This window comes from Talpa occidentalis, unplaced genomic scaffold (genome assembly GCF_014898055.3).
Source record: "Talpa occidentalis isolate TD23 unplaced genomic scaffold, MPIMG_talOcc4v2.1 talOcc4.12, whole genome shotgun sequence".
In the NCBI taxonomy this organism is placed as follows: Eukaryota; Metazoa; Chordata; class Mammalia; order Eulipotyphla; family Talpidae; genus Talpa; species Talpa occidentalis.
The window spans coordinates 46622375-46649456 of NW_023601212.1; the positions used below are offsets into that span (position 1 = coordinate 46622375).

Genomic DNA, 27082 nt, shown 5'->3' on the forward strand with positions numbered 1-27082 from the left:
GAAATCACCTTTTCACAGACTTAATAATACACCTTAATAAACATACAACTGAGCATCTTTCTTTTCCTTTTTTTTTTTTTTTTTTTTTGGTGTGTGTGTGTGATCCTCGCCGGTGGCCGGGGAACGAACCCGCGTTGCAGAGGCTGCGGGCAGCCTCGCAGCCCAGCGCTCAACCGCTGCGCCACCAGGGGAGGCCCCTGAGCATCATTTTAAAAACTGATTTTTTACGAATGACATCAAAACAATCCCCGGGTAGCATTAAAAATTTTTTTAAAGATTTATTTTACTTATTTATACACACAAGAGCTGGGGTACAGGACAGAGGTGTGGGGGGTGAGAGGATTCACCAGAGACAGAGTGGGGAGCAGAACAGGTGGATTGACTGAAATACACTGCTGAGGGGAGCAGCGGGTGAGCCAGGAGAGGTCTGCTGCGCCCTGTGGGTATCTCCCTGGCCAGCTGGGGTCGAACCCTCGCTGCAGAGGCTGAGGACAGCTTCACAGCGCTGCGCTCAACCGGCTGCACCCCAGGGAGGCCCTGCCTTAGCATTTTTATGGAAACATCCGCCCTGTCTCTGGAGCGGTTTCAAGGATCGTTTGTCTCCATCTCATGCCAATCTTAAGGCGTAGGATCAGTATGACCCCCATTTACAAAAGGACAAACTGATGCTTTTACACAGCAAGCCAGCGCGGGAGTTTGCCCGTGAACCTGGTCTGGGGACGCGAGGGCTCTGAGCTCAATGCCCCACCATCTCCCAGGGACGTCACAGCGAGGTCCGGAACCAGGGTGGGAAAATCAAGGTTATAGCCGAAAAAACTGAGGCTCAGATCTTTTGGGTTCCAAACCAGGTCCTTTCAGGACTACCTGGGTCTTAGAGTAATGGAAGTCGAACGGTGTATCCGACTGGGGTCCGGGCGAGAGCAGGTGCCCCGAGGCTGGCGGGTTCTGAGCTGCTCGGTACTGAACAGTTCAGAGAGCTCTGGGCCTTTAAGGCGGGAGCGGGGCCGGGCGTCCGTGCAGAACAACGTCTCGGAGGGTCTGCGGCGAAGTGACTTTAAGGCCCTTGGGGGACGTAGCCTGAGGGCGGGCCTTGACGACTGATTGGCATCAAGCGCTCTCCTCCCCTTTAAGGAGCGACAGAAGGGCGTGGCCTCCAAGGCTCCCTTAAGGCGCGGCCCGCATCCGCCGGCATAAAAGCGGCTTAAAGGCGACGCGTGGCGCGATGGCGGTGGTCCCACGCGTGTTCCGGCGGCGCGGGCGGCCGCTCCCCGCGCTGCTGTTGCTGCTGCTGCTGGCGCTGCCACCTCCTGGGGGCCCGCCGGGCGCCGCCGCCTACTTCCCCGAGGAGCGCTGGAGCCCGGAATCGCCGCTGCAGGCGCCGCGAGTGCTCATTGCGCTGCTGGCGCGGAACGCGGCCCACGCGCTGCCTGCCACCCTGGGCGCGCTGGAGCGGATTCGGCACCCACGGGAGCGCACCGCGCTATGGTGAGCGCTGCCGGCCCGCGTCCGGCCTGCTGCCGCATCCCGCGGGCCCACTGTTCCTTTCCCTGCCTGCTGTCCCCGTGGGGCGGGCACACGCATGTGCCCTCCCTGCTGTCCCCATGGGGATGGACCCACATGTGCTTCTGCCTGCTGTCCCCATCGGGTGGTCCAAACCCACGCGAGCCCTCTTCTTGCTCTCCATCCTCCCTCACCACCTCCTTAGGATCGGCAGGGCCCCTGCTCTGCCTGCTGCCCCCTTTAGGGAGGGTTGAGTCACTGCCTAGCCTGCTGCACACCCCCACCCGCCTCCACCCTTCTCTTCTGGTAGGTCTGGGACCGGCTGTTGTAGAGAGTGTCCAGCTCAGGGCCGGTGCCAACCCGGGACACTAACCCTCTCTTCCACCTTCAGAGCACTCCTAACTCCAAGGAAGAGTTCCCATGGGAGAGCAGCTGCATTGCATGTCTACTGACTGAGTCTTTCGCGGCTGCTGCTGCTGCACGGGCCCCTGACCCCAGCCTGATTCAGACCCCATTGCGCGCGGAGGGGGTTTGGAATCAGATGGCGTCCATGGCCCAGGGCGGCGGGCAGAACCATGAAGTCTGACTGGTGACTTTTGGCTTCCTGCCTCAGGTTCCTCATCTGGCTGGGGTTGTCTGTGAAGATTAACCAGTTAATGGGTGTAAAGCCCTTGGGCTGGCGCTCAGTGTCCAGAGCTGTTATTGTCATGCTGTCACCACTGCTCTCCTTGTTGACTTAGTGACAGTTCATTTGGCAGTACAGCTCTTGACTCCATGGTTAAATAGACTCTCCCAAATGCCCCTTTCCCTTCACCCCAGACTCCCAGCCTGGACAATTTAAGCTGCGCCATGCATAAGAAATATTGATTGAGTGAATGAGTAACCAAAGCCCATTGTGAGACAGTGTAGCTCAGAGGCTCCAGGAGGATGGAATGGGGCAAATGACTTTTATTGAATTGTGCGCATTTAGTACAAAGCTGGTTATGAGATCTTAGATGCTCAACAGTGTTCAGAGCTCCTGGGCCTCCCCGGTGGCGCAGCGGTTGAGCGCTGGGTTGCGAAGCTGACTGCAGCCTCTGCAGCGCCAGTTTGATCCCCGGCTGCTCCCCGGCCACCGGAGGAGGGTCCCACATGGCGCGCAGACCTCTCCTGCCGCCCGCTGCTCCCCTCAGCAGTGTACTTGGTCCTTCTGCCTGCTCTGCTCCCTGCTCTGGCTCTGGTGAATTCTCTCACCCTCCCGCGCTTCTGACTGTACCCAGTGCTTGTACAAATAAATAAATAAAATAAATAAATAATAAATAAATAAATAAATCAAAAAAAAAAAAAAACAATGTTCAGAGCTCCTAATGCTTTTTCCAAAATTAGTTTATTTAATGCCTTCTGCAACCCGGTGAAGTGGGTCCTGTCTTTGCTCCTGAAGACGAGGAAACTGAGGCACTGAGAGGGGAAGTAACTGCCCAGGGCTGTGTAGCTAATAGGAAGCCAAGCTGAGGTGCAGAGCCCAGGTTGCTTCTCTGCTGCCCTGTCCTGCCTCAGTTTTCCCACTTGCTGACTGCCTGTCTCTGCCCACAGGGTGGCCACAGACCACAACACAGACAACACGTCAGCTGTGCTGCGGGAGTGGCTGGTGGCCGTGAAGAGTTTATACCACTCTGTGGAATGGCGGCCAGCAGAGGATCCCAGGTGAGCACCAGGCTCTGCCCCAAACCCCTCAAGTCAGACTTGGCTGAACCCCATTTCACACATCTCTTTGGCTCCCCATTGCCCTGGGATGGGACACCAGCTCTTCTGGCACTGGCTACTCTGACCCAGCCCTCAGCTTCACCAGCAGGCCCTAACTAAACTATTCACCTGACCTTTGCCCCTGTCAGTCCCTCTACCTAGAATTCCCTCACCCCTTGTCTTTCTAGTAGACACCCATTGCTTTGTTCCCAGATTCCGTATCTGGGGGGACAGGTTTCAGGTTTCTTCTGCTCTGTGTGTTCTCCCAGGGGCTCCTCAGGCCCTCAGGAGTGACCCTACTTGGTGTTAAAGGCCCCTTCCCTCTGGGCCTCTGTTCATGCTGTGCTGGTGCCCAGGACATTCTTCCTGCTTCTGTTTTCTCCTCTTGCTTCTTAGCCTTGAGGTGCAGCTTTTATATCCCCTCCTCCAGGAAGCCTTCTCTGACCACCCCTCTCCGGGCTCTCTCAGTACCCCATGCCTCCTGTGTCACTGCTGCCTCTGCACAGGTCCTACCCGGATGAAGAGGGCCCCAAACACTGGTCTGACTCGCGCTACGAGCATGTCATGAAGCTGCGCCAGGCGGCTCTGAAGGCGGCCCGGGACATGTGGGCTGATTACATCCTGGTAAGCTGGCCAGTGGATCACAGTGGGAGGTCAGGGTGTGTGAAGAGGAACCTTAAAACCCTGTTTCCCAGAAAGGGAAACCGAGACTCTGAGGGGGGTCTGAGTTACCAGAGGTGACAGCTGGTAAGCAGGGGTGCTGGGATTTGATGGGGGTGCCTGGGTCCTTTATCATGAAGAACAGGTGGATTCCTGTATCTCTAGCCGTCCTGGACATTTGGATTCTCTCACCTTGGCCACAGTCACAGTGACACCAAGTCTTCGCAGCCCATGATGGTGCTCCCAGGTGATTTCTGAGAAACACAGGAATAGGGTTGGGAGTCTTGGGGACACTGAGCTGCTGAGGCCTCATTTTCGCTTCCTCCTCCTGGGCGACCATTGCCTCTGGGAGGAAGGGGACAGTTGAGTCTATTGGACACAATAATGTTTGGACTAGTGCCACAGGTCCCAGGCCTGCTGCAGGCTCCTGTCTCCCCTCCTTATGACTTGGGCGTGCTCCTGCCCTCTGGTGCCGATGGGGAGAGAGTGGGCACCGAGCCTGGCCCTCCATGGAGGTTGGATGCAGTCATGCCAGCCTATCCCTGTGGTGGGTTTCTGTCTGCATGCTGGGCTCTGAACTGGAGCCTGTCCCTGCTTTATTTACCAGTCAATATATACCTACAAGCCACTCACTGTGCTCGGCCCTGTGGGTATGGTAAGAATCAACACAGGCTGACCCACCTTCCTAGTGACCCAGGAAAAGTAGGTGTCACTAGGAACCAGACAGGAAGTCCAGATGCAGCTGGTGCAGCGTGACAGCTAAAGAAAGGCAGCTGGTGTTATCCCACAATCCTGGGCCATCAGAACAAAGCACCCACGCGAAGGGCTTAAGGTACCAAAGTTCACTCCTCATAGTTCTGGAGGCTGTAGTCAGAAATCCATGTGTCCAGGGCCGTGTTCCCTCTGGAGGGCCTAAGATGGGAGATGTCCTGCCACTTCCAGCTTCCGGGAGCTCCACGTGTCCTTGTGTTGTGGCCACATCACCCCAGTCTCTGTCTCTCTGGTCACATGGACTTCTCTCTGTTTCCCCTCTTATTAGAAGGCCCAACCTGCTCTGGCATGAGCCCACCTTAATTTCCATTTTAATTACATCTGCAGAGACCCTATTTCTAGATAGGGTCACAGTCGGATTCCAAGGCTTAGGACATCAACATAATTTGGGGAGAACACCATTTAACCAATATGACAGATGGCATAACCAGGATGGGGGTGATGAACATGCAGGAGTGGGGGTAACCCTTAGGAGGGGAGCCAAGCCAAGACTGGAAGGAGCAAAAGCAGCAGCTTTGGTAGGGCTCGGGGACAGTGTCTGAGGCTGAGGGAACAAGGCAGGGGGCAAACTTGGAGTGTCCAAAGACTGGAAAGGATGCCAGAGTGGCTGGAGAGATGGAGAGGGTGATACTAAGGGGCACCAGGCTTTTACTCTGAGGGTAATGGGGACCAATGGAGGGTGTCTGTGAGCAGGGGAGAGATGTGCTGATTGATGATTTTCAGAAACCTCTGCTACTGCTGTGGGGAGCAAAGTTGTCACATCAGGAGTAGGGACAGCAGGAAGCCAGGGTAGAGAAAGGCAGGCGGGGTCAGGATGCCTTCTGAGGCGGAGGTAACGGGCCCTGCTTGGGGACTGGACATGAGAGAGCCCAGCAGACCACACACCCTGTGGGGAGGAAGGGGCTGTGCCCTGGGAAGGGGCGGGGTGGGGCAGGCTCTCCGAGGAACCCGTGAGTTAGTGCCTTACAAGACCATTTACAGAAGGTCCCCTGGAGGCTTAAAGAAGGAGGTCGCAGCCTGCCTGGTGGGATGGGCCTGCTGGACCTAGCACAGGCCTACCTTGTCTGCTTCCCTTGTTTGAGGTTGGAAGGTTTTCACCACTTTTCCCTCTGCAAATCTGGGTGGAACTCAAGGTGCTAGTTTAAAACTCAAAGAAGCTTTTGACGTAGCCATATATTTTTGTAAGTGGGGACTTTGGAAATCCGCATTAGAATGTGAACTCATTTGTCTTAACAGGCTTAAATTAGTATTAAAAAGTCCTCTCTTCTTTTTACAAACATTGTGGGCGTTACTTGTAAGAAAGCATACAAGAAAAAAATGAGAGGCTTAAGAAAAGAAAAAAACACAAACTTGTAATCTTACCTCCCAGAGAGACTGACCGTCTGGCTGTTTTTTTTTTGTTTTGTTTTGTTTTTGTTTTTGTGGTTTTTAATTGAGGGACAATTTCACAAAACAGAAAATTAAGTTTTAAAGGAACAATTCAGGGGTGTTAAGTACATTCATTATGATGTGCACCCACCACCTCTATCTAGTTCCAGAACATTCCATCACCCCAAAAGGAGACCCCCCTCCCCTGAGCAGTCACTGACAACCACTAATCCACTATCTATCTACTCGCTTATTCTTGATTTTTCACACCCCGTGTGGCCTTTTGTGTCTGGCCTCTCACTCAGCGTCAAGTTTTCAGTTCATTCACTTTGGAGCGTGTGTCAGGGCTTCCCTCCTTTTCCCAGCTGAGTGATACTCCACCGTATCAATGGGCTACATTGAATTCATGCTTCATCAGCAATGGGCACGCGGGTTGTCCTCACCGTCAGGCTGTTGTGGGTTATGTGTTTGCGAACATGGGTGTGCAGATGTTTGTCTGAGTGCCCGTGTCCAGTTCTCTTGTTGTACACTTAGGAGTAGCTTGTTCTGGCTGTTTTACTACATATGCAGTCAAAGGTCATAGATCCAAATGTGTGCAGAGGCTGGCCTGGGAACACTACCCCACCACATGGTTTATCCCCAGGGATTGCCACCCCCCCTTGTCCAGCTGAGGGTTACCCTCAGGAATGCCATTCCATGTTGCTAGGGAAGCCTGGAGTTCCACTTTTTGCCATTGTTGTAAGGCAAGTGATCTAAACATTCCAAAGATCTGTGTGGGTAACAAGAACTTGTTTGAGGACCAGATACATTAAGAAAAAGCACCCACCTCTTAATAGCTGTGCCACATACCAAGACCTGTGTGTTTTCACATCCTGGTAGGCAGCAGTGTCCTTGTGAAACCACACACAGCTGGGGAGGCCGATGCCACGGTTGGTGGGTTCTCAGCTGTGCACTTACAACCTCGATGGCCAGATACAGCACAGGCTCAGGGTTCAACAACAACATGGCTTATTTACAAAGGGGAAAGAGAGTGAGAGAAGTTGGGAGAAAGGAAAGTGTTAGAGGCAGAGCCAGAGGCCGTAGCACTGGTCCGGCTGTGGTTTGAAGCAGATTGATGCAAAGATCTCAAAGGTCTTTGCGAAGGTCTCGCTAGAGGTGGCATCACAGCAGTCAGCGACCACAATCCAAAGGCCAAGACAGCAGCACTGGACACCAGACCAGTTAGCGCCAAGGGCAACAGCACAGGGGTCAGTGTGCTAGCTCTTGGAGATGCTGGCCATAAAGCCAACAGCAAACAGCTCCTGTAGGGACACCTAGACAGGGCCAGTGGTGTCATTCAGCAGGTGATGTTGGAGGCAGGTCAGGCCTGGGATGGAACGGTGCCAGAGCACAGGGACCCAGTTACACCGCTACAGAGTTTTCCTGGGAGAGTCTGGACTAACCTGACTGGAGCCTGACTCTGTGCTCTTCAGAGTGCCTGCCTTTCAATCCTGGTTGGCACCGGTGGGAGCTCCCATCAGACTGGTCCATTTACAGTGCCAGCTATGTAACTGGTGCTGGCTGACCTGACCAGTATGGAGGCTTCAGACCCGAACACCAGGAGCCCCTTTGGCACTAGTGCAAGCTGGAACCTGGTTGTTGCCCATAGGTGCTCCAATCAGATAGGTCCATTTTCAGTCCTGTGCTGACTTCATGGGCCCCTCTGACACTTGCCTCCTGGCTTTCTGTGGCACGGTTCTCTGCTGACATTTTGTTCTGCATTGGGAAGGGCCAGAACTTCTCTACCTGATTCGCTGCTGCTGGACTTCAGGTTGTGCCCGTCCCATCCTGTTGCCTACTATCTTTTTTGATGGCAATTCTCATAATATAAAATGCACCATTAAAAAAAAACTTTGCATATTGTAAGGCTTAAAGTTTTATTAAGAGAATAGATCTCATGGTAAATGTTCTTTCCACACTTAAAAAAAAATTGACAAGAAAGATCCACAATGCAGCGAGCATCCCAGTGGGTCTGTCTGGAAGGTGTTGGTGACATATGGATTTGGGAGGACCAGCAGCACCCCTCCCTCTCCCCATGGTGACCCTGGTTATGGGTTGATACCAAGTTTCCTCCTAGATTTTTTTCTTTGCAGTAACAAATGAGTTTTTTTTAACCCCAACATCCAAGGAAAAAAATCAGCTTATGTAAAGATCCTGTTTTTTTTTTTTTAATTTATTTTATTGGCATCTAACTCACATAGAAATAAGCGTGTCCATCCCAGATTCTCCCCATGCAGGTGACCTCTGCCATGACTGTCCTCACTGACCTGCACTGCCCATTTCTAAAGTCCCCATAGATGGAGCCATTGTGTGCTGCTGTTGTGTCTGTTCGTGTTCTGGGTGGTCCCTTCTCTTACTACTGGGTATATTTGGTTGTGTGAACTTGGCTTATTATTGAAGACTGAGCTAGGTGGCTTTCAGGGCCCATGTGCTAGTCCTGGTGCCTAGACCCCGAGGTGTCAGGCCTTTGTCCTAGTAGATCTGAGCTGTGGCTCAACCTGGATCACTCTGGTGGCCCATGCTGATGCCATGTCATATGTTTTGCAGTTCATGGATGCGGACAACCTGATTCTCAATCCTGACACGCTGACCCTGCTCATGGCTGAGAACAAAACCGTGGTGGCCCCCATGTTGGATTCCCGGGCTGCATACTCCAACTTCTGGTGTGGGATGACCTCCCAGGTCAGGAAGCTGCCCAGCTCAGGCAGGAGCCTTCGGGGTGGTGGGGCCTGGGTGGAGTACTTGGAAGCTATGCACAGAGTTAAAGGGATTCATGATTGTATTCTCCCCTCAACTCCCCTTCCTATTACTGAGGGAAAGTAGAAATACAGAGAGAGGGTATGGCTTGCCTAAGCTCACACAGTTAAGAAGTGGTGGTGGCAGGATAGGACACAGCTAGATCCAGGTGTCTAGACAATGTCCTTCTCTTCCCTTGGTCCTTGGTTGGCTTCATTTTCAGATCATTCCTGGGGCTTGATCCCAGCAACATCCACTCAAAATCCCTTCTGAATGACTGTTACTCACTTTTCTCCCCCCTGCACCAAGTACTGAAGACAGGAAAATTCCAGCTCCAATAGGTCAGGCCACAAGTCCCATACCAGGGTTGAGGCAGAGATTACATGCAAAGCTGGGGGAATGAAGGGAGATGTAGTGTCAGAGGGAAGGGGCTGGGTGATCTATGCCAGACACCATCCCATCCTATTCCTACTCTCTTTGTTCTGCCCTGGCATTGGTAGTTGACTTCACTCCTGGAGCCTTTTTTTCTCCCAAGGTCTTTAAATAAAACCTATTTATTTATTTATTTATGCATCTAGGAGATGCATAAATATTTGTTCTTTCCACAATTAAAAAATTGACAAAAAAGATCCACAGGACACCCAGTTAAATTTGAATTATTTCTAATTACCTATGCCTATGTATGCTAAGATGAAAGAAAAATATTGGACATGCTTACACTAAAAAATTATTTGTGTTTATCTCAGATAAATTACAGGTATCTAAATTATATACCTCCTTCTTTATAGTTAGCTGATAAGGTTTTGTAGAATTTGCTTTTAATTGGTTTCTTACAGTTACGTCTGTCCCAGTTACAGCTTCTGTCATGTCCCAGTCAAATTATTTCATCCTTTTCTGCACTGAACATTTTCTAATGAGAATACATGTTTAGCATGATTGTAAGAGCCACTGTCCTGAACATGTACAAGGATAAAATCAACTCCGAGTATCACTCATCACATTTGATTGGATGAAGCACACAATTCTGCTTTCATGGCGCGAACTGCTTTTCTATTCTTCAGGATAAAATTTGCCATTTGAAAGTGAATAATTCAGTGTTTGTTATTGTAATCGAAATTTAGTTGTCATACACTAGCAATTCCAATTTGTACAGGGTATGGGGAAGAGAGAGGTCAACTTTAGGTTGTTCCAGAAGCTTTTAAAATTCTAGAATATTTTCCCCATACTTCTTGAAGTCGTGCTTCTAATGTTCAATCAAAGAACAAATCAAAGGTTTGTACATTATAGACCCTTTTTAAGCTTTTTGATTTCCTCCTTCACGTGCTTTCTTTCTGATCTGAAGTGTGTAGCTAGGTCTGCAGTGGGAAGCTCTTTCCTTTTGTTTGCTATAACCCCTCATGGCTCAGGCTGGGGCTTGGAGAGCAGCAGCCTCCAGAGCTCAGGGCTGCCCACACAGTCAGAGCTGGTGCTGGGTCTTGCTGTCCTACAGTGGCGCCAGACCACAGTGTCACACTAGGGAACCCCATGGTGAACTCTGCCTCCTTCTGCAGGGTTACTACAAGCGCACGCCTGCCTATATCCCCATCCGCAAGCGGGACCGCCGGGGCTGCTTTGCGGTTCCCATGGTGCACTCAACCTTTCTAATTGACCTGAGGAAGACAGCATCCCGGAACTTGGCGTTCTACCCTCCGCACCCTGACTACACGTGGTCCTTTGATGACATCATCGTTTTTGCATTTTCCTGTAAGCAGGCAGGTGAGTGCATGGCAGGGGCGGGAGTTGCCATCATGGGGATGAATTGGAAGGTTGTTGGGGGACCATCTGCTGAGCAAGTGCAAGTAGCCCACAGAAGCCAAGGGTCACAGAATCAGAACTGCATGGTGTAAGGATGGCTTCAGGTATGGGTGGATCCAGGTGCTCAGATGATGTCTGCTTTGGTATTGGTAGCTGGCTTCACTCCTGGGGCCTTTTTTTTTTTTCTCTCAAGGTCTTTAAATAAAACCTATTTATTTATTTATAAAGATTTATTTATGCATACAAGAGCTGGGGTACAGGCCAGAGGTGTGGGGGGTGAGAGGATCCCCCAGACAGTGGGGAACAGAACAGGCAGACTGACTGAAATACACTGCTGAGGGGAGCAGTGGGAGAGACAGGAGAGGTCTGTGTGCCATGTGGGTTGCTCCTTGGCTGGCTGGGTATTGAACTCGGTGCTGCAGAGGCTGCAGACAGCCTCACAGTGCTATGCTTAACCCCTTGCGCCACCAGGAGGCCCAATAAAACCTCTTTATTGAAGGTTATATACCTCTCAGTATTTTCATATATCCTCCTACTTTTCTGGAGTTGAGCATATATTAATTGTGTAATTAGGGGGATAGCATTTTAAAGAGAAAGTGAACACAGCCAAATGTGGACCTGTGAGGGTTGGAAAACAATTGCCTATGGGCCAAACTCAGCCCGCCATCTTTTCTTGCAGTGCCACAAGCTAAGAAAGACTTACATTTTAAAATAGTTGGAAAAAATAAAAAGATTACATAATACCTGCAAATTATATGACATTCAAATTTCAGTACCTGTAAATGAAGTTTCATTGGCTCGAAGCCACTCCCTTTCATTTAAATGTTGAATACTTTTGCCACAGCAGAACTGAGTCTATGAGAAGAACCATCTGGCCCACAAGCCTAAAATATTTGCCATCTGGTACTTTACAGAAGTTACCCAATTAAAATGAAAAGGGCATCAAGGAGTTTTTCATTTAAGAAAAAATAGGCACTCATGATACAAATTTAAACTGTTCAAAAATGGTTAGTACAGAAGGATGTGTTGTTACTAATGTTTTGTCCAATTGCATCTCCTTTTTGTGCACAAAAGTACATTTTTACTATTCACTCCCTGTTTTGTGGTTTGCTTTGTCACAGACTCCTGCAGGGGCCAACATTTGTTAATAGTTCCAGAGTTTTCCATCATCTTGCCCGGTGGCCTCTGGGTTATTTCTGATTTCTCATCTCTGTACAGGCCCTGGGAGCACCCAGTATGTATTTAACCTACAGCCTGCCGGCACAAGGTGAACCCCTGTTCTGGCTCCAGCTCCTCGTGTAGTGCTGAGGGATCTTGCTGTGCCTGCAACTGTTGGCTTTTGTAGGCTGTGGCCCCAGTGAGACTGTGAGCTTGACACTGCTGGTAGAAAGTGGCTACTGCTATCCATTGATCTCTTTTTAATCTCCACTGTTGTTTGCCCTGCCCAGAGATCCAGATGTATGTCTGCAACAAGGAGGTATACGGCTTCCTGCCTGTGCCACTGCGTGCCCACAGCACCCTCCAGGATGAGGCTGAGAGCTTCATGCATGTGCAGCTGGAGGTCATGGGTGAGTCCACCTGTGCCAACCCAGGAGGGCCCAGTTGCCTTCCTTTCTCTGTCATCGGGTCTCCATCCCAGGAACAGAGTGTCTGCTGTGTGCCGGTCTCTCTGTTGGGCTCTGAGGACCTGATGTGAGCAAGGTGGATGGTTGTCCCTGTGCTCACAGAGCACTGACTTACAGGCATCTGTGCATAGTGTGCTGGAGCAATTAGGGTCAGCTTTCTGGGGGAGGTGGCATTAAGGTGCTAAGTCAGTAGGAGTTAACCAGAAAGAGGATTGTAGTAGGAGGGGACTTGCTCAGAGGCTAGAGAATCTGGAGGGAACATGAGCTCAGGACCAGGCAAGGTTTGCCGGACAGAAGTGGGGCTGGTAAACTGTGCATGGCTAGCTGGCAGGGCCTCAGACTGGACTGAGGAGCCTGCCTTTTCCTGGGGGGCCATCGGGAGCATGGGAGGATGTGGGAGCGGTGAGGGCAGCAGGTTTTCACTGCTGAATCATCACATACATGTCTAGGACGTGGCCATTTCAGACCTTTTCCTCATTTGTGCCCCTACCAAACCCCAGACCTACTATTTATTTAATATTTATATTAAGCAGATACTTTTTTTTTCCCACTTGAATTCGTTTATCTAAAACAGGAATTGACACATTTTTGCCATCACTGCAAACTCTTATTTTTCTAATACCCATTCAAATAATTCTGTTATTCAACTAACAGTCATCCTTCTGGTGGGTCTGGAGACAGGGTGATTTCTCAGTGGTAGCCTTGCCTCCACATTGCTGTTTGAGGAGGGGCCTCCTCTGGTCAGAGTATTCAGAGTGAATAGGCCATTCCTGCTGACCACACACATCTCCTTGAAGCCCTCCCACTGTGCAGACAGGGAGGGGTTGCAGGGACTGGGCCCTTGGCCTGTTTCTCACCCTAATCTGTTTCTAGAAGGTTCCCTGTGTGGGGGCTCCCCTTGGTGGCTAAAGATGGAATTGCACCCTGTCCTCTTGTGACTATACCTTAGAGGTTGGTGTGATTTTACTGTGATGTTCATACCAAGACAAAGTCACCTAACAACACATTTCTCAGCACAAGTCCCTGTTGCTGAGTGACACATGAATATGTGTGCACCTCCTGCTTCATGGTCCAGTGAAAACTGCATTTTCTGTCCACCCGTGTGTGGGGACCTAGACCTAGACTGTCCATGTGATTTTTCATGTGTTTAGAAATCTTAATGATAAAATCTCACTCTGTGGAAAAGTACAAGGTGGCATCCCTGTGTGCTGGAAATCCTACAACTTGCTTCCTTACCCATGTGCTCATGGGTGATGGGGTGTCTTTCCCAGTTGGTCCTGTAAACTGTCTTGGTATAAGTCACCTTTATTGAGCTGTAGCATACGTGGTGACAACCTGTGCACCGTGATGATTGTTTTATATCCTGGTCTGCAGATCACCTGCCCTGGGCACCCCTCACCCCGTCCCTATTCCATCAGCTGCTAGCCTTTGCCCTTTCCATAGAAGTGGACTTGCATTCAGGGGCAGCATTTTCATGCAGCTCCCAGTCTCTGAACCCCCAGCCACCAGGGCCTTTCCCTGGCCTTGCTGCATGGCCAAAGATGTCTGCCTCCAGGAACTGGGGCAAAGCCACACTTCTCTTTGGGAAGGACACCTAGGATTTGAACCTGGGTTCTGGTACCCAAAAGCCTGCCCTGGTACCTCATGCTACTCTGAAGAGGGCAGTGGGGGTGATCAGAGCTGGGCAGGACCCTGTACAGGGAGGGGAGAAGCCCAGCACATGGTGTACTGGGGGAACCCCGGCTGGGAAGTGGGAGGTACTGAGATGGTTCTGGGCCTCTAGTTCCCTCCTAGACAGAGGGGCCTGTGTCTATTCCTTAAGCTCATGCAGGGCCTTAATTCTTGACAAGGTGAACGGCACATTCCCTGCCATGTGGAGCTTTTCTGGGCTGGCCTGGTGGGTGGGCAGGAGCCGCACTGGGCTCATGTCCAACATGGATTCCATCTTCCTGCGAGAAATTGTTAAGGATGTGTCGGAGGCCCAGGGCTATAGTCTGAGTGTCACCCACAACAGCCAAAGGCAACAGTCACCACCACTCTGAGTCCTGTCACACGCTGGCTTGTAGACGCGTCCCACCAGTCACTCGGCCGCCTCCTGCCCATGTCTTCTCACATCTACCCTTGTGGGTATCTCTAAGTCCAAATCTCCCACTTTTATAAGGATCCCAGTCATTAATTAGGACCTACGCTAATGAACTCATTTTAGCTTGACTACCTCTGTACACACCATATTTCTAAATAAGGTCACATCCCCTACCAAGGGTTAGGACTTCAACAGGTCTTTTTTGGGAGATTGGTCACAAGTCAGCCCATGACAGCATTTGTGACTTCAGAGCATCTGTTCTAGGAGGTTTATTAAGCCCATCGTGTAGAGAAGGAAAGCCACAGCCCAGATCAATCAAAGTCACTTGGCGCTCTACCTTGTTTATTCTCGTTTATTCTGTGGGTGATCACTGACTCTTGCTGTGCTCTGAGCCCTGTGTGGAGCACTGGGAACCCAGTGGGAGTGAACAGACCTGGTGTCTGTACTGCAGATAGGCAGAGGAGACCGGGGAGTTGGGGTGATAGGGAACCACAGGGGTGTGGAGAATGGGCACTGGGGAGAGCAGGAAGTCCCCAGGATACCAGCAACCTCTCCTCTCTGCCCTGCAGTGAAACACCCTCCTGTGGAACCCTCCCGGTTCATCTCTGTGCCCACTGCCATGCCGGACAAGATGGGCTTTGACGAGGTGGGCAGACCTTCCCTGGGGGGCGGGTGGAGGCTGGAGGGTCTGATGGAGGGACCAATGGAGGGTCCCATGGAGGCTTTGGGCCCCAGGTCTTCATGATCAACCTGAAGCGGCGGCTGGACCGGCGGGAGCGCATGCTACGGGCTCTGCAGGCACAGGGGATCGAGTGCCGGCTGGTGGAGGCGGTGGATGGCAAGTGAGTGTGAAAATGGGGATAATGGTCACACTGGGTGTAGGCCACACTAGTGGAGACTGCGTGTGCCAAGTGAGTCATTTGGGAGCAGGGAGATAGGAGCAGACCTGCACAGGTTACAGGGTGGAGGCTGTGGATGGGAAGTGAGTCTGACCCTGGGCAGGGGTCTGGCAGGTCTGCGTGTTCGCCATATCCTGGCTGGTTGGCCGGGCCACCGCCTAGGGCCATGTGGGATGCTGACAACAGGAGATGGGGGTGGGGGGCACTAATGGTAGACTCCCCAGCAGAACGGCTCTTCAAGGGACCCCCTCCTTTACCTTTTCTAGGGCCATGAACACTAGCCAGGTGGAGGCACTGGGCATTCAGATGCTGCCAGGTTACCGGGATCCCTACCACGGTCGGCCCCTCACCAAGGGTGAGCTGGGCTGCTTCCTCAGCCACTACAACATCTGGAAGGAGGTGGGTTCTTGGGGGGTGATTTAGGGAGGCAAACAGTCTCCTTTAGGGAATGACAACCCTAAACTGTTCACTGAATATTGGGTGGGGCAGCTATAGTCCCTCATTGTACAGATGGTGAAAACTGGAATTGGAGGCAGAGGAGGGGAGCCCAGCTTCTGGAACAGGTGGGGTCTGGGGCTCTGGAACCTTAGGCGAGTTCTCTCCTTGCTCAACCGCTGTCAAATGTCTTTGGAGCCTGGAGTGTGTGCTCCAATTTTGCTGATGAAAGTAACAGCCATGGTGACATTGACCAATGTGGACCCCATGCTGGAGGTGCCCCATTAGCCCAGGGGCCTGTCAACCACTCTTGGGTGAAAAGGCTATCATGGGCGAGGATTCCAGGCCGGATTTAACCTGGGGTCATCAGGTGTGAGGCAGAGAGGACGTCTGGATGTAGGGAGTGAAGGTACCTGGGCAGTGGCATCAAGTTGGAGGCAATGGATGCTCACTAGTTTGCCCTCCTTTTCTAAGAGTCAGCATGGATGGCCTGGGCCAGAGGCTCTGGTATCCAGGCAGCCCTGGACGCAGAGAAAACCCAACTTCAAGTCCAGCCCAGCTTCTTTGAAGGGTGAACTCTTGAGCAAGGAAAGCTCTTCCTAGTCTGAGCTTCAGTTTTCCCAAATGACAGTTGTGACCTCAGTGGACTGAGGTCATGAAGATTCTAAAGTTTATTTGTTTAGGGAAAATTTGCCAAGTACCTACTGTGCACCCGTCTGTGCTATTGCTAGTGACTTGACAGCTGCCAAGACCGTGCTGGCCCCCCACAATGAACTCAGCCCCAGGAGATGGGAACCTGACAATAAATCACAAAGAAATAAATGAGAGGCCTCCCCTGGTGGCGCAGGCTGTTGAGCTTAGCGCTGTGAAGCTGTCCCCAGCCTGCAGTGCTGGTTTGATCCCGGCCTGCCAGCGAGGGTCCCACATGGCGCGGCAGACCTCTCCTGTTGCACCCGCTGCTCCCCTTAGCAGTGTATTTCATCAATCTGCCTGTTCTGTTCCCTGCTCTGTCTCTGGTGAATCCTCTCACCCTCCCGTGCATCTGGCCTGTACCCCGGTTCTTGTATAAACTAAATAAATAAACCTTTAAAAAAAAAAAATAAGTGAGATGCATCTATAGGAGGGGACCAGGACTATTAATTATCCTCAACTGGTGACTTTGAAGCATAGTTGGGAAGGGTGGGTGACATTTAAGCTGAGCTGAAGGGTGAGAGGGAGGCTGCCAGCCACATGAGGCCCCAGGGTGGAAGGAGCAGTCAGGCAGATACCAGGTGTCTGTTGCCAAGTGTACAAGGAGGAGGTGGTGGTGACCAGTAGGTGCTTCTGGATCTGGTGAGGGAAGGGAAGCACTTGCTACTCCCAGTGTCTCAGAGCCTTTAAGTAGAACTGTCTTCAAAGTTAGGCTGCACCTTGGTCTCCTGGTGACCCAGCTGAGGTTTCCTTTCTCAGGTTGTGGACCGGGAGCTGCAGAAATCACTAGTTTTTGAGGATGACCTGCGCTTTGAGATCTTCTTCAAGAGGCGCCTGATGAACCTCATGCGGGATGTGGAGAGGGAGTCTCTGGACTGGGACCTCATGTGAGTGTGGGTTTGTGGATGGGGCTCGAGGCTTTAGCTCATAGGGCATTTACAGGTTAATTGGTTGGGTCAACTCTTGGGAGGATGCAGGAGGACTTGTTGCCTGTGTGAGGGCCCTATGGTCCCTGGACCTAAAAACAGACAGGACTTGGGGGCATGGGCTAGGGCCCTATCCATGTCAGCCAGCTTCTGATGGGATTGGGCCTTGGAGGGTGACCTGGAAGTCTAGAGACTTGGCTAACTTGACTGGGGCCTGTACAGGTGAGATGTGGCTAAGATTTGACTTGGAAGCCTGTGGCTGTGGCTGAGGAGCTTGGGATATGGTCAGGGCTTGTGAATCTGACCACAGGCAGGGACACAGCCGAGTGTCGTGTGATAGCTCAGGAGGGTGGGTCTTCGACCATCACTAGGTGGAGGTGAGGCCAGCATATTTCTGGCATAGCCCTTTGGAATCTCATATAGGTTGGTTGTTTCTTCTTCCCTCCACCTCTCTCCCCAGCCCTCCATCTTTACATCCTTTCTCCTTCTCCCCTTCCTATGCAGTATCTTGATCTGGCCTTTGGGCCCTATACTCTGGATATTAATATGAACAATACCTGCTCTCCTTCATTCCTGCTGCTCACCGTATCCATATATCTTGCCCAACAGACCCATGGCCTTCTGAATCAGAATAGTTTCCTTCTCCGCCCTGCTTTCTTTCCTCCTGTCTTCAGAGAATGTCCAAGAAATCCCAGTCTCCCCTGTTGCAGTTTCCCCCATGACACCCTAGTGCCCTTGGACAATAATCCACTATCCTCCCTACAAACCTCAGACCCTGCCTGGTCCAGCCATTTTGGCTTTCTCGTTGCTTCCCAAACATGCCAAGCCCGATCCCATCCTGGGGGCCTGATTAGGCTCACAGAATCCCTGACTTGCTGGGTTAGTGTTCTCTGGCTCATGGGACCCAATCTTGTACCCCAGCTATGTAGGCCGGAAGCGGATGCAGGTGGAACACCCCGAGAAGGCTGTACCCCGCGTGAGGAATCTGGTGGAGGCTGATTACTCATACTGGACACTGGCGTACGTGATCTCTCTGCAAGGTGCCCGCAAGCTGCTGTCTGCCCGGCCACTCTCCAAGATGCTGCCTGTGGACGAGTTCCTGCCAGTCATGTTTGACAAGCACCCAGTGTGAGAGGGGGTTGCAGAGGGGAGGCAGGCTGGGGTCTCACTCTGTAACTTCCCAAGGTAGGGGGTGGCAGGGGACATGAGAATTGCAAATCCAGGGAGGTATTTTTTTCCTAATCCCCATCTCCCTCTATTTGTCCCTTCTCTTAACCAGCTGCTGCCTTCTCCCCTCTCCCCACAGGTCCGAGTACAAGACCCACTTCTCTCCCCGTAACCTGCTTGCCTTCTCTGTGGAGCCCCTGCTTGTTTACCCTACACACTACACAGGTGATGACGGGTATGTAAGCGACACAGAGACCTCAGTTGTGTGGAACAATGAACATGTAAAGACCGACTGGGACCGTGCCAAATCCCAGAAGATGCGCGAGCAGCAGGCACTGAGCCGGGAGGCCAAGAACTCGGATGTACTGCAGTCCCCACTGGACAGTGCTGCCCGTGATGAGCTCTGAGTGGCAGTGGCCAAAACACCAAAGCAACCATCATTAGCCCAGTCTCCACATGCTTGCCAGGGACAGTAGAGCCCCCTTGCATACCTCTGGGAGGCTGCATGGGGCTTGCCACACAGGGCAGTGTCCAACCTTCTCTTATTCAGCAGTGATATGCACACAGGCATTAATGGAGTACCTGTTGTATGCCAGGGCTTGGCACTGGGAGATTGCATGGGACCTAACTATCATCTTCACATGTGCCCAACACTAAGCATTTGCTCTGTACCACGTTCCTGTGTTATGGATGTAAATGAGGCCTAATTATTTTCTCAATTAGTGATTGGTTCAGTCATCAAGCATTTATTGATTCTCCCACCAAGAATCAGTCATTAGTTAATACATATTGTTTTAATTCATTCAAGTATTTATTGAGTACCTACTGTATGTTGGGCAGCAGTCTAGGCTCCAGGAGTATTGGAGGAATTTATCCAGGATAAACAAAACAAAATATCCAGGAATTTATCCAGGATAAACAAAACATTTTCACTTACTCTAACACATTTTGTGCACCTATTATGTGCCTGGTACTTGTGACACAAAGATAAATTCTTCATTTAGCACATTTATTAAGTGCCTACTGTGTGCTGGGAGTTGAGCTAGATGCTGGGGATAGAGATAAACAGGTGCTTTTCATTTTTAAGTCAATTTCTTCCTCACATCTGAAGAACACCTACTATGTGCATGATAATAGTGATACAAAACAGTATGACAATTATTCAGTCAGCAATCTTGATCACTGACATGTGAGCTGGGATACAGAGATGAATAACATGAGTCCTTTCATCATGCAGCAGGCATTGAACACTTACTGTGTACCAGACCTCGTGGACTTTTAATAGGGCTAGAGAATGGTTGAATTTGTTCTTCTCACCTCCCTATTACCCAAGCTATGTGCAGACAATGCCCTCCCCCCTCTCCAGCCCCACTGCCCAGGAGGGAGGGTGGCTCTTCCCTTACCAGGGGCAGCCATGAGTCCCAGTGACCACTTGGCTACATACAGGTCCCCCTTGACCCAGCCCCCCTGGAGGGGGCAAGGGATGAAGCTGGGGGCTGGGTCTCCTGTGCCTACTCCTGGTCCTGTTTGCTTGACCTCCCTGCCCTGCATCTCAGGTGTGGTCTCTGCCTGCTTGATGGGGTTCCTCTATCCAAGCCTTTGGTGGGATCATGTATTTGGGGGCCTTGTGCAGCTCTGCCTCAGCGCAGGCTGGCTTCAGCTGGGAGCAAATGTCAGAGCCAGCCAGCAGTGCTTCACTCTTAGGAGTAATTGCTTTCCAGGTCAGGTGCTGGATAACTTGCCTTTTTTTTTTTTAATTAAATGCTTCTGGTTGGTTTTCATGTAAGTCAGTGTTCTCTTCTTGGTCCAATTTTACTCATTGCCAACATGTTACCTACACTCCTCACCTCTGCTGTCTCATAACAGGATACGGAGGGAGGTTTGAAATCCCCAGAAAACAATCCTCAAGGTGAAGGTTTGAGGGAATGAGAATTATTCAGGAAGTGACCCCAGGAGGTGGTGGTGGGGATATCAGTCAAGGAAGGAAAGAGCCCTCCAGGGGGCATCAATAAGCAGTTGACTCTGTGGGCGATGGAGGACTTCAAGGCAACTTGAGTAGAGTATACCCCATAAGGTCCCACCCGAGGGCCAAGGAAGGTGAGGCATTTATTCACATCCAACTGCATCTGGGTTTCTGTGTCAAATAGTTAAGGTTTGTCAAGATCATTGAGCTCTTAGGGCATTTAGGCACATCTGGAGGTTTTTATAAAATAACACAGATGTATGATCCTTGTAGAAAAATGGGGACAGACAGCTAAGCAAGTGGAAAAGGCAAAATTAAATCACACTTCCTCAACAGCAACACCCACTATTTTGGTGGAATACCTTCTAGCCTTACCCACTTGCCTGGTGCAAGTGGCTGCATGTTTTTAAAAAGAGGATCATGTTCTATCAGCTGTGTTGCAACTCCTCTTCCCTCTCTGCTCCAAACAACAATTTATTTCATAAACACGGGATGAAATTGTACCTGTTTTTTCAGCAAATTTCCTTTTTGATTGAATAAAGTATTGTGGATGTTTTAATCAGCACAGATGTCTACCAGTCCTTTTAGGATTGTTAGGTGTAACATTTGGTGGTAATGCCAAAGTGGGCATCAAAGAGCAGTACACAGTATATCTCTTCCTGGAGTTTTTGTTTCACTTGGGTAAATTGGCACAAGTAGGATTGCAGGGCTGTGCACCACAAGCTCAGTAGAGGCTACTGTATTTGCTTTTCTCCTACATCATGTTAGACAATCTGAATAATGTGAGTTTTTTAACCTGTATAGAACATTGGAGTCAACTCTTGTGTTACTGTTGCATGTGGTATTTTCAAGTCTAATTTTAACCCAGCAGATCTCCCAAGGAGGTGATTTCATCCATAGAAGACATTTGGCAATGTCTGGAGCATGTCAGTAAATGTGGGTAGTCTCTGGTGGGTGGAGCCCAAAGTTGCAACTAAATAGCTAACAATATACAGGATGGCTCCACAACTAAAAATGATGTGGACTCCAGAGTTCACTGTGCTGATGTCAGCCAGGAGAGCCTCCTCCTTCCTTCTTGGAATGTTCCCTCTATATATGTATTTTTCTCATCATTAGTTTTAATTGAAAAGTGGTTCATATTCTTGGGGAAGATCCTTCAGTTGGTTATTTCCTATGACTTTTGTAACAAATTTCCACAAACACAACTTAAAACAACACAGATTTATTCTCATGGGGTTTTGGAGGCCCAAATGTGATTGTCATCAGACTATGGCAAGGTGTCAAAAGGCATGGGTCCTTCTGGAGGCTCTAGGGCAGAATCTGTGTCATTGCCTTTCTCAGCTTCTGAGAAGTTGTTGGCACCCCGTGGCTCATAGTCCCTCTTGTATCCTTCAAACTTCTTGCAAGAGGGACTTCTTGCTTCCTTCATCACATCTCTTGCTTCATCTGCCTTTCTTGGGTTGCTCTTGTAAGGACCCTTGTGATTGATTACACTTGGGACCCATTCAAATAATCCAGGATAATCCCGCATCATCTCAAAATCCTTAATGCCATGTGCTTTGTTCCTTTTTTATTTAAAATATCAGTCACAGGTTCTGGGCAACAGATTGTGCGTATCTTTGGGGTTGGAGTGAACAGGCAGCCTCTCACATTCACCTTTTAGCATGACTGCATTGTGTCAGGCTCTTTGGATGTATCAGAATTTATATGTCATGACATATCTATCAGGGATCAATTTATATGTCATGACATATCAAGTCACTATAAGTCTTTTAACAGAAAGATTTCGTGCCGGGAATTCACAACCAACTCTGCTTTCACAGCATGAAAGTTACCACAGACAGAGCTGAATGAATGAGCATGGCTGTGTGTCAATAAAACCTTATTTACAAAATCAGGCAGGTTGGATTTGGCCCCGGGGCCATAGTTTTCAACTCCTGATTAGGTCAAAACCCAGGTGATCCAGCAAGAATGACCATACAGAACTGGCTCACCAGAGAATCTGAGGTTTTCCCTAACTGTGAAAGATGGGCAGTGAGGAGGTCCTTAAAACCGCCAGCTCCAGGTACTTACCCTGTATCTGTGACCTAGGAATAGGGTGTAGCCTTTGCTCCATCAGGACTGCTTTTCAGGGTCCACAAAGCCTGTCATTGGATAAGAATTGTGGATTACAAATATCAGGCGTTTCTATACCTGGCTGCGGGCACAGTGACGGGGAAGCAAACAAAGGGGGGGCAGTGGTCAGGTCCCCTGCCTTCTGAACTCCAGGCTGGCCAGTGACCCGAGTGCAGCATGTGCCCAGCTGTAGAGAAGTCTGTGAGTGTGACTGCAGCCTTTAAGCAGCTGCCTGGAAAGGGGCTGGGTTGGGGCGGATGCTGATGCCAACCCTCACTTCTCCCTCATTGCTCCATGTTGTGGTGCTGGTAAGAAAGATTGTGTAATTGTAGGGTGCATAATCATGGAGACCATTGCATGTAATTGCAGGATTAGGAGCAGAGTAATAATAATGCAATATAATAAATTATGTGATGACATGTAACCTTACATGGATCATGAATCACATAATTGTGTCACACCCTCCAGGAACCCCAGCGAGCATCTTGCTGATGTTCCTGAGGGTACTCCATGCTGGCACATGGTGTGGGAGGAAATGTGGGTAAACGGGGTAGAATTAGGGTAGAGAAAAGGGAGTGGAATTGAGATAAGGAGGATGGGGTGAGACTGGGACTGTGGGTCCAGATGAGCATGGGGTGTGGGGGTAAGCACAAAGACGCTGCCAGAGTTTAATGTAGGAGAAGTGAGGAGAAGCAAGAGGAAATTGAAAAATAATAGATTAGAAGTCCACAAACTGGGCCTCTCTGGTGGCGCAAGGGGTTAAGATGCAACCTATGAAGCTGTCCACAGCCTCTGCAGCACAAGTTCGATCCCCAGCCAGGGAGCAGCCCACATGATGCAGCAGACCTCTCCTGGCTCGCCCGCTGCTCCCCTTAGCAGTGTACTTCAGTAAATCTGCCTGTTCTGTTCCCCACTCTGTCTCTGGTGAATCCTCTCAGCCCCACACCTCTGGCCTGAACCCCAGTTCTTGTATGCATAAATAAATAAATCTTAAAAAAAAAAAGAAGTTCACAAACTACTTTGCAGGCCAAGTATGGCTAGTCACCTGTTTATCTTCCTGTTGCTGTGAGATTCAGATAACAAAATTGCCCTAGGAAAGTGTACCATCCTGTGGCATTTAGTTGACTCACGCTGTTATGCCACCATCACCGCCAGTTATCTCCAGAACTTTCTCTTCCCAGAAAAAGGGGAACTCTGTCCCCATTAAACATTTAACTCCTCCCCCACCCCACCTACCATTTTTTTTTTCAATTAGGGGATTAAAAATTTCTGGAAGTCCCCTAATACACCATTGGTGGGAGATGGGTCACAATCCACTCCTAAGCTAATCGCTGGCAAGGGAGGCAGGTCTCTTTGGTTGGTATAAACCAATCATAGCTCTTCTTTATTAGGGTACAAACACTCGACAGATATCACAGGGCCCTCTTGGAGGCTCTCTAACTGTGGCCACCATCCCTGTGGTTTCAGCTGCTGTCTCTGAGGATTTGACTCCTCTAGGGAGCTCATATATATTTTTTTTTTTGCCGACAATATTTTATTTTAATAATAAGTTTTATTTTTATATTCCCCATACAATTGCAACCCCCCCCATTCTGACCCCAATCCCTCCCCTCCCACCCCCCCACCCCCAAAGAGTGTCTCTGGTTCATAGTTTTTTGTTGATTTTGATTTTCGCTTTCTTATAGTTATTCATTTTCCTGGTCCCTTAGTTAAGTTTTCTAGATTCCTGCTATGAGTGAGACCATCCGGTATTTTTCTTTTTCTTTCTGGCTTATTTCGCTGAGCATGATCCCTTCCAGCGCCATCCATGTTGCTACAAATTGCATGTGTTTCTCTTTTTTGAATGCTGAGTAATATTCCATGGTGTATATGTACCACATCTTCTTGATCCAGGCATCTATTTTTGGGCATTTGGGTTGTTTCCAAAGCTTAGCTATTGTAAACAGTGCTGCTATAAACATAGGAGTGCAGGTGCTCTTTGGAATTGATGTTTCTGTGTCCTCTGGGTAAATACCTAGGAGTGGAATTGCTGGATCATATGGAAGCTCTATGTTTAGTAGGTCCAGAAATCTCCACACAGCTCTCCATAGTGGTTGGACCAGTTTGCACTCTAGGGAGCTCATTTAAATGGAATAGCAGTATTTATCCTTTTGTGTCTGGCTTATTTCACTCAATTGAATATCCTCATGGTTCATCCAAGTTTGTGTCAGAATCTCTTTCCATTCTAAGGTAAAGTAATACTCCACCATAACATACATCACATTGTGTCTACTCATCTGTCAGTGGGCGCTTGGACTGCTTCCACATTTGGCTACTCTGGATAATGCTTGAATGGACATGGGTGTGCAACTATCTCTCTGATATTTGTTCTCCATTATTTTGGGTGTATAGATCAAAATGCATTTGGTGTATCACAGGGTGATTCTATGTTTAGTTTTTTTAATAAATCCTGTATAGTTTTCCATAGTGCCTGCAATTTCTTTCTTTTTTTAAATTAAATTACCAAATGTGTGGACTGAAGAAAAATTCTGTCTATCAGAGATGTCTCTGTTCTGAAAAACTGCTGAGCTGGCAATTGCAGAGGCCTAGAGTCAGCAAAAAGGAAAAAAAATAAAACAAACAAACAAAAAAAACAGTTTACTGTGAAGAAGCTGTGCAGCCAAATTGCACCCCAAGGGCAAGATCATTCCCTGGTCATGTTATGAGTTGCTGGAAGAAGGAGCCCTAGTCAAGCTGCCCTGCCTGGTCTTCATGCCTGCAGAAGCATTTTCTAGGATGCTGCAGTTCTTCTGCTAGCCCCCCCCCCCGCCCCCAACAAATGACTGACTGCAGAGTTAAGAGAGCATTTTTGATATTCTATATAACATTCCTCCTTTGTCATTAACCAAGGCCGCAACCAGCTGCCTCTTATCTCTGTTGTAAGAGAATCATGCATGTCCTTCCTGCGCATTCCACCTGCACACTCTGTGTAACTGGAACCAAAACTTCTGGAGAGTGGTATCAGCACCCAGAGATCTGAAGCTGCCTCCCTGGGTCTAGATCCTAAGTGTTCTCTGAATAATCCCTTTAATAAACTTCTCTTTAAATTGCTTCATAGTCATGGTTATTTGAGCTAACAAATGAATTATTATTTGTTGAAATGCACATAACATCAAATTAACTAACCAGCCACTTCATATATTCATGATACTGTGCAGCCACCACCTCTATTTAGTTCAAGAACATTCCATCACCCCGAAGGAGAGCCCACCCTCATTAACAGTCATAACTCTTCTTTATCAGGATGTGACTACTCAACGGATATCACTCCTCACCCGCTCCTCCAGCCCCTGACAGCTGCTGATCTGATCTTTAAAGTGCACAGTTTAGTAGTTTAAAGACATTCACATGAGTGTGCAGCCATTGGCAACGCCCACTTCCCATAACCCTTCATTTGGAAGAACTGAAACTCCAATTAGTCAATAACTCCCCTTTCTTCCCCCTCCAGCCTCTGCACCCACCATTCTACTTTGTCTCTGAAGTTGACTCCTCTATGGATCTCAAAACTGCAGTGTTTTTCTTTTTGTGTGACTAATCTCACTGGGCGCATGTGCTCCAGGTTCTTCTGTGTTCTAGTGCATTGCAGAATTTCTTTCTTTTTAACACTGAATAATACTCCAGCATATATTTACATAGACCACACTTTCTTTCTCCGGGCATCTGTCAGTGGATACCAGCCGTGTTTCCATAGTTCAGCTGTTGTGATGCCGTCAATAGCACGGTGTCAAATGTCTCCTACGGACGCTGCTTTCAGTTCTCTCAGAGTGAAATTTCTGGATCACAGAGTAATTTCATTTTTAGTTTTTTGGGAACCTCCACATTGTTTTCCACAGTAGCTGCACCATTTTACATTCCCATTGGCAGTGCGTGAAGGCTTAATTCTATGACCTCCATAACACTTGCTTTCTAGTTTAAGATTTATTTATTTATGCATACAAGAATTGGAGTACAGGCCAGAGGTGCAGGGGTGAGAGATTCACCAGAGACTGAGTGGGGAACAGAACAGGCAGACTGACTGAAAATTAGGAAGGCTTGACAGGATGATTGATGGTTACTGAACATTGTACAATCTTAGACAATTGATTATTGCTAGAAAATGAGTTGTACCAAGGAGAATAATTGTCCCTGTTGTTTCTCTTAATCAGATCAAAGTAGTGTCCTTTTGCAGTATGAGATCAAGAGGGTCTTTATATGTTCATGAGAAAATATGTAATGATTGTCTCTGTTCTGCTTTGATGCTTATGCTGATGTAATCTCACCGCTTGCCTTAAGGTATAAAGACCTGCTGAGACCCTCAGTAGGAGACACTTGCACCAGAGAGAGTGTCAGTGTCTCCTCACTACCTCGCCTACCTCACTCCACTTCCCCTCAGCCCTCCGAAAAATTTCACCGACGCTGTCCTCTCCTTTCTGAGATCCCTGACACGACTTCTAGCTGGAGCTGGTCTCCAGCATGCCTGCTCTTCAGGAGATTTCTGGGACTTTTTTTCACTCAGCATCACACTAGTAAGATTCATTCACATCTTTCCTCAGAGAAGAACCCCGCTCCAC

At 49.3% G+C, this 27082-nt stretch overlaps 1 protein-coding gene across 1 annotated transcript; it reads left to right on the plus strand.

Annotated features, from left to right (window-relative positions):
* Positions 1 to 1184: 1184 nt before the first annotated feature.
* Positions 1185 to 20971, plus strand: COLGALT1 (collagen beta(1-O)galactosyltransferase 1). Its single transcript, XM_037506137.2, has 12 exons — positions 1185 to 1485; positions 3073 to 3183; positions 3729 to 3846; positions 8608 to 8742; positions 10347 to 10551; positions 12039 to 12158; positions 14868 to 14944; positions 15034 to 15140; positions 15464 to 15596; positions 17082 to 17209; positions 18170 to 18376; positions 18555 to 20971. Exons 1-12 carry the CDS (start codon positions 1223 to 1225, stop codon positions 18820 to 18822), a joined length of 1872 nt encoding a protein of 623 aa, XP_037362034.1. The 5' UTR covers positions 1185 to 1222; the 3' UTR covers positions 18823 to 20971.
* Positions 20972 to 27082: the final 6111 nt, after the last annotated feature.

Bases quoted from the DNA above. Each gene is read 5' to 3' on its own strand.
- COLGALT1 (XM_037506137.2), top strand. From the start codon at position 1,223: ATGGCGGTGGTCCCACGCGTGTTCCGGCGGCGCGGGCGGCCGCTCCCC. The intron at 1,486-3,072 runs GTGAGCGCTGCC...CTCTGCCCACAG, and splicing joins CGGGAGCGCACCGCGCTATG to GGTGGCCACAGACCACAACA. The intron at 3,184-3,728 runs GTGAGCACCAGG...GCCTCTGCACAG, and splicing joins CGGCCAGCAGAGGATCCCAG to GTCCTACCCGGATGAAGAGG.